The sequence below is a fragment of the Pteropus alecto genome, unplaced genomic scaffold, assembly GCF_000325575.1.
Source record: "Pteropus alecto unplaced genomic scaffold, ASM32557v1 scaffold110, whole genome shotgun sequence".
Classification (NCBI taxonomy): domain Eukaryota; kingdom Metazoa; phylum Chordata; class Mammalia; order Chiroptera; family Pteropodidae; genus Pteropus; species Pteropus alecto.
Genome location: NW_006431920.1, coordinates 472,498 through 479,998, shown reverse-complemented (window position 1 = coordinate 479,998; position 7,501 = coordinate 472,498). Strand labels below are relative to the sequence as shown.

Sequence of the window (7,501 nt, the reverse complement as noted above, 5' to 3'; positions counted from 1 at the left end):
GACAGGACAGATGACAAACTTCGGACCGATCAAGGTGGAAAAACCCAATCTCTTCATTTCCCCTCGATCCCCGCTTTTAAAATCTCAGAGCACACCCATGCTTGCGTGCTCCCCGCTTCTCCCGTCTGACCTCTGTCTTTGCTCTCTGCCGGCCTCGGCTCTCTCGGCCAGACTGGCCTTCGACACCCAGGTAATCTCCGCTCAGCTAAACTGAACTCTGAGATGTCTTAGCTGCTCACTACTGCTACGGCTCGTTTGTCATCGGTTACTTCTCCCCACTAGCAGCAAACCACGAGGATGGGGAAGCCTGCCTGGACCACATGTGGGAGGGGAAGAGACCTGAGTGCCAGGTCTCTGCACCCGGTCCCAGGGGTGGGCATGCCTGGGGCCTTCTGTCAGAGCCCCCGCTCCACTCTTCCGAGGTTCAGGCGACTGCAGAATGAAGTTGCAGGTAAGACCGTGAGTGAGAAGCAAAGCACCGGTGACTAGAGCGATTTCACAGTCCGTTTGCGCCGATCACGCTGGCGTCCGTGCGCCAGGAGAGTCCCGACCACGAAAACAGCGAGTGAAATGACTCGGTAATGGGACCGGGCTATCCCAGGAGGCAATGGGGTGTTGTTTGTGCACTCGTGTGAACTCTCCTGCATGTTCTAGGTGGAGAACCCTGCCAGTCATTCAATCTTCCCACGAGCCCGCGGGGGCGGGGCCTCTCCCCACGCCAGTGACCCGCCTCCCGCCCTAGGCGCCCCTTACCTCCTGCAGTTTGATCTCCTCGGGCTGGAGGATGTCCAGCACCCCGCTGCTCCGAATCTCAGGGAGATCCTGCCAGAGGTTGAACCTCGAGTGGGGGTTGCTGAGCAGGCAGATCTGCGGCAGAGCCTTCCTCTCCGGCGGGCTGGCCAGCTCCTCCTCCTCCTCTTCCTCCTCCTCACCATCCATCTCCTCGCTGGCCGGGGAGCCGGGGGTATTAGCTCGTATCTCTGCATCCTGTTGCCTCCTGGTCTCAATTTCCTGGAGAGTTGATTTATCTCGGTATTCCTGATACAGGAGCCCTGAAATCAGATAGAACTGGAATGAAGAAAAGTAAATAATTTCCAATGACGCGCTTTCCGAATCTCTAAGTCGAACCTCTGCTCTCTTACTCAGGGCAAGGGCTCTGCCTGTGACACACGGCCAGACCCACACCTGTCTCGGGAAGGGCTCTACCACGGAGTACACGGCCGCAAGGATCGGCATGTGCGAGTTTTTTCAACAAAGAATAAAGAGATCCCCGAACTGATCTAAAAATCCAATCACATAAATGCACGCTTTCCCCATGTGCACCTGGCAAACGACGAGGATCTACAACTTGATGTTTAATAACCAGTGTGTGCAGAGTGGATGGAAATGTCCCAATTACATTTGGACATCCCAACAGGATGCTTTCCACAGCCTTAAACGCTTCCTTATTAAAACCCAAGTATATTCATTTGTGAACTGGGAGTAGTTGTCAATTCTCATTTTGAAGGAAAAAATATTTCAGCAGCTTTAGGATTCAAAAGGGAAACAAACATTCCTTTTTTGCTTTCGCAGTTTCAGACCTCCTTCCCTGACCAATTGCGCTTGAAATAAGTTCATTACAAGTCTCCAAGGTGATTTGGGGGTACATATGGAGCAGCCCAGAGGTAGCACCTCCATAGGGAAAAACTCATTTCGGACATCCTGTACAGAGAGGCAGAAAGCTTCAGTGACAAGGTGGGTCCCAGCCCAGGCAGAGGGGAAGAGGGGCAGGTTGGGGAGGGGGAGTGGGAATCCTGCCAGGAGTGAGGCTGGGAGGAGAGGGGGTCAGACCCCAAGGGTCTTGTCTGCTTGCTGTGCCCTGGAGGCGGCAGTGCGTCCTGTGGGCAAGAGGGAGGCCCCAAGAGATCTCCGGCAAGCAGCTCTGGTCTAAACTTGGGGAAGCCCACGGATGGGAAGAAAGAGGCTGTGACACTTCTCCGTCTGAAAGTGATGACAGAGGCCCGAGTGCAGTGGTGATGGAAGGACAGAGCCATGCTTGATTCGGGGGACAGTGACAAGGTGGTAGGCGGGTCCTGGGGACTGGCTGGTGCTGCTGCATCACTGATAATATCCAGGTGACCAGTTTGGCAACAAGGTCAGGTGGCCCCATTCGAGGAGATGAGGAACTCAAGTGGAGGGTCCAACGGGGGGAGGGGGTGGTGGAGAGGTCCGGTGGGTAGCCAGACACACTGGTCTGGAGGGCAGTCGGGGCCCCTCGATATGTCTGTCTGTAAAACAAAGATGGTTTTCCCAGGAGACTTCTGGTAAGGATAAATGTACCACTTGTACAAAAGCACTCTCTCTTGTAATGCAGTACAAATGTTAGCTATTATTCCTTCTTTATCTAATTGTTAAATATATCTAAACAGTAGAAAAAAGAAGGGAAGAAAAACCGACTAACTTTGAAATCTTGAATGCGGCTGGATAGATTAGATTCATAAACAGGAACGCAATAAATGTGCCCTGTGGATTAAAACAGTTGGCTCCCTATGCTCCATGACACTAAATTACAAAGCCTTTACGTGAGTCTGTAGCATTTACTTAAAAAAAAAGAAATAAATAAGGCCTCGTAAGTTTGCAATGTTATGATCCACCAGAATACAACACGGAGTTAATCTGACAAAGGAATGAAAAAGAAAATCAAAGTCTAAGCTAAATGCGATCCAGATTGAAGGTCCATAAAGACAGAGGTTTAACATGGCCACATACACTGGTTCAGTCATAAGCATGAAGTCACAAGTTTTGCTGACATTGAAGCAATGACACTCCTGTGGTTCTGATCCTATATTTATGGAGGTTTAAAGAAACCAGGTATCCACAGCTGACTTGGGGTCACTTTTCAACACAGCACAGTGCCTCTCTCACATAGTAGATAAGCAAGTATCTGTTGACTTGAACACCTTTTAAAAATGCAGTTTCCGACCTTCACAAAAGTGTCTAACTTTTTTGAAGGTTCGAAAATAAGTCTCATGTATGCAACGGTTGGCAAGTCATGGATGAAAATGATCTCCAACTTAATATGCTGAAAAGAGACATAAATATCAACATTGTAGGCAGCTGGGTTGAAAATAACATTTCTAGGATCACATTGTGGCAGACACTGTTGGCTGCCTTTTCTCTGTCCTCTCACACCCCTTCTTCCCAGCTGGCAGGGGAGGGGTTCTCTTTGGGTGCTGACCATTCTGTGCTTGGGGAAGGGGATGAATGTCGACCGATTAGAACTTGCTATGATAGTTCCCTTCCCCTGGCCAGTGGTGGGTTTAGACATGAGCCTGTGACACAACCTGGCTGAGGAAAATAAGGGGACAGCTTACATCTTGGAGAAGGGCTTCTCAAAAAGATGTTCCCTCCCCAATAGACACTTGAAGACAAACTGTCCTTTTTTGCTTTTGCACATGACTGCTTGAGGATGTGATGTCTGGAGCTTTGGCAGCCACCTTGTGACATGAAGCTCAAATGCTGAGCATAGCGGAGGGAAAGGAGCTGGGTGATTGCTTGGCTGAAGGAACAAACTCTGGAACTTCCTACTTCTGGGCTCATTAACGGAGATAGAAAACTTCCATTGTTTGAGGTCATTTTTGCTGGATATTCTGTTAGTCTCAGCCAAAGACTCCCAATACATGCAATTCTAAAATTTTCTTCAAACGTTATTCTTCTTCCCGAAGTATTTAGAATACGAATTTAAAAACCCATTTTCCCGAAGTTACTGTGATTACAAGGCGTTAGACACGCCGTGTAACCATTTTTCATAACCTGTTTATTAGCTTTAAAATTCAGATTAAAAGAGAAATAGAGTAGCTTTACCTGAGAAACTATATGTTATCTGATGAAATTTCTGTACTTGATGTACTGTTACTACATCACGTTTTCCTATTTTATACCTTGCACATTCAGCGAGCACAACTCTATATGGGAATTAACCTTACCTCTAAAATCTCGCACCTGGTATTATATCCATGCAGAATTAAAGGCTCAGTTCCCATCTCCTCTAATTAAAATGATCTATTCCAGGCTGGCTGTGCAGCCCTGCACAAGAATGTAAGCTCCCAGCTCCTCTTGTCAAAGCCTCTGGAGTTGTTCAAAATCACATTCTCTGAAGAGAATAATTTTTTTCTTTGAATCTTTCCAATAGAAACTTCTAAAGGGCAGGGATTTATTTTATTTTATACCAAGTACCTTCTATGTGCCAAGCATTTGTTAGGTGTCAGAGACAACAGTAACAGTGTGTATGCACACATGTGCACACGTGTGCGCGTGCGCACACACACACACACACACGCACACGCACACACACACACGCGCACACACACACACGCACACCACCAATCACAGGGATTCAGGGCCCATGATCTATGATGCCGGCTGTATACCACATCATAAATAACCCTGGCATAATTCTGTTCTGGCCTCTGTGGGAGCCACTGCAAAATCCAACACAGCGGCCTGCAAGAGGCCCAGGTATTCAGTTCACTTTTCTCCCCCCTCAGGCCCACTGTGTCTTTGGGAACCTGTCATCCTCTCCTGATACCTGGCAAAGACTTTACTTCATTCACAAAACTAAAAACAGGCAGGGCTGGTGTAGGGATCTGCCTAGCACAGGCCTCAAGTCTGTCATGAAGGGCGTGAGAAGAAGACAGTGACGGCTGTGCTGTCCTTCGTCTGCTGGGCACCTAGTATGGGCCCAGCCCAGGAACCACAACAAGAGTCACCATTATACCAACAGATACTGGCAGGAGGCCATGGGAGAAAAGACTCAAATGCCAGTCCCTACTACCAGAGTCCCCAACACTCGGGCCAGGGACCGGTACCGGTTTGTGGCCTGTTAGGAACCGGGCCGCACAGCAGGAGGTGAGCGGGGAGTGAGCAAAGCTTCATCTGTACCTGCAGCCGCTCCCCAGCGCCGGCATCACCGCCTCAGCTCCGCCTCAGATCCTCAGGTGTTAGATTCTCATAGGAGCGCCGGTGCCTGGTGCCGAAAAGGTTGGGGACCACGGCTCTACACTTTACCACGTGAGGAAACCGAGGGCCAGGATGGGCAGGCACCAGCGCTCAGGGCCCCTGACTTTGGGCTCATGGCACTGGCCCAGCAGGTCCAGTCATCTCGAGAGAGATGTCTCCACATGCCCATAATGCAGATGGGAGGCTCTGTCTCCCGAAAGAAGAGGCTCAGAGCTCCCTCCACCCCATTTCCTCCCTAGTCATGACATTGACCTGAGCCAAAGAGAATTCCTTTCAAGATGGTGGAAGCCTAGGCCTTCAGCGTTTGTCAGGGCAGAGGTGGCTCTCCTCACCACCAAGCACAATGTGGCAGGGAGGTGGGAGAAAGGGGTTTTCAGGAGTCTGTTCTCCTATCCGCAAACAAAGAGAAAGCCGCTGCCACCATCGCCACCCGGCCTGACAGGCTCCTGGAGTCAGCAGCCTAACAGCGTGCAGTGTATGTACCACCCCCTCAGCCTGGCAAGGGCTCAGCTCCTCTCGGGGTTCAGTTTGGAAAAACCCCTGCCAGGGAAGAGTGGGCCGCCCAAAGTTTCCCCAAGGCAGGGTCTCCTGGGGCAACAGACGCTCCGCTTCCACTCGAGGCGCTTGGTGTCTATCTGAGCATGTGGGATAGAGGACAATAATTATGTTTAGGGAAGCAATTTTCTAAACCTAGGATTTGGATTTGGCAAGTAGAATGTCTGCTGCTCTGCAGACACTGAAGAACAAAATGATTTTCTAAGCAGCCGGTACCATTTTCTGAATAACGGAACCCACATTACCCATTCACTGCCACCTCTGGTGACAACGATGAGAACTAGTTCTATGTCATTAGCAATTTTTGACTTTTAAATGCAAGTGCTCCCATTCTTGGGACACCTTCTCAATCCACATTCTGCATTTATGGGGCGTCAGCTGCAGCTGTGCGAAAGCTGGACGCCCCCAGGCTGCACCTCACACCTCCCCGCCGTGTTCCAGGACAGGCAGGGAGAGCAGGGCTCCCCTTCCTAACACAGAGGCCTGGGGCAGGGGGCTCCCACTTTCCTTCTCCTTTGCCTCTCCCCCTGTGCAAAGTCTACCACTGTCTCCTCCTGAATGGCATCTGTCAGCCTGGCTCTCCTCTGCAGAGTCTCTTTGTCCAAGTCTTCCTCAGGCCCCTGCGCGGCTGTAGCTCATGGCCCTCCCCGCCACTCCTGCGTGGCACAGCAGTGCCTCACCTCTGGTCTCTCTGGCAGAAGTGAAAAGGGGACACAGAGCCCTCTCCCAGGACAGGGCTGGGCAGGTAGACCTCTCAGGAGGGGGCAGGACAGAAATGCATTTGCTAACGCCAATTATAAAGCACTATAAATGTGGAACCATGTAAAACAAAATATGTCAAAACGTTCCTTAGCCACGTCACATACATTTGCTCACAGCAATGCAAGGGCTTCGCACAAGCAGGGGGCCCTGCAGAGTCCAGCAGCAGCCCACACTTCCCGCGGATGGGACACCCACCTATTTGTTCGATGAGGTTCCTCCAGGAGTCGGCGGGAATGGGGTGGATCCTTTGCAGGGCCTCTGTGAGCGTGGTGGGGCTGTCGGCCAGCGCCGGGCACTCCTCGGGCGTGGTCCCATTTCCCGGGGTGGAGGACGACTCGCTGCCAGAAAGAAGCAGGGCAGGTCGGTTATTTTTAAGCGACGACACATCTTGGCGGGCTGGCGAGAGGAATCCGCACAGGGGGCCCTGGCCAGCTGGACTCGCGGGGACTGTCCAGGCTGAGCGGCCGCAGAGGCCACCGCCCCTCCAGGCCAGGCGGGCCCCACAGGCCCTCTCTGTCACCGAACCAGGGCGCGACCGGGTGATTCATTCCCACACCAGCCCGCCCAAACCTTCATGTTTTCGGAGCTCTAGGGCAGGCGTCGGAAACTTGGCGCGCCTTGCCCGCTCCGCGGCGCCGCCCGGACACCCCGACGGGTCCAGCGGCAAGGAGTCCAGCCGGCCCTGCGCACCCCGTGCAGCCCGCAGTCACCCGGTCCCCTTCAGGCTCCGGTGCTCCCGTCCCAGGGCCCTGCGACGCGGAGAGGGGACGCGGAGCGGGATGCGCGCACCCAGGGCGCCTGGGAGACGCCCCGGGGCAGGGGCGAGGGCGTCGGCTGTCCTGGCCCAACGCACCCTCAACCCCAACGCACCCCTAACCCGAGGCGGATGCCGGCACAACGGGGGCTGCTGGTGGCGAGGTGGGGCATAGGCCGTGGGTGTCGGCGTCCCTGGTCGAGGATGCGAGCTGGGGCCAAAGACTCGCGGGGGAGACGCGTGGGGGTCGGGACCGCCGCTCGTCCTCACCTGCCGGGCAGGTGTCCCGCAGCCGAGTCGCGCGCGTCGCTCTCCGAGGTGGAGCTGTCGTGGTCCACCGCGCAAGCTGCGCTGAAAGCTGCTGCCAGCAGCTCCATGGGGGCCGGCGGCCTGGCGGGCGCTGGCGCGGGGTAGGGGGCCACGCTTGGGACC

General features: G+C 53.3%; 1 protein-coding gene across 1 annotated transcript in view; it reads right to left on the bottom strand.

Annotated features, from left to right (window-relative positions):
* Positions 1-7,495, bottom strand: part of NGEF (neuronal guanine nucleotide exchange factor) — a 34,101-nt gene extending 26,606 nt beyond the window's left edge. The window contains exons 1-3 of the mRNA XM_006906625.3: positions 7,340-7,495; positions 6,511-6,653; positions 754-1,052 (exon numbers count right to left, since the gene is read on the bottom strand). Of these exons, the coding sequence (XP_006906687.1) occupies positions 754-1,052; positions 6,511-6,653; positions 7,340-7,446 (549 nt within the window). The 5' untranslated portion in view covers positions 7,447-7,495. The remainder of the gene's footprint in view (positions 1-753; positions 1,053-6,510; positions 6,654-7,339) is intronic.
* Between the last annotated feature and the right edge of the window lie 6 nt (positions 7,496-7,501).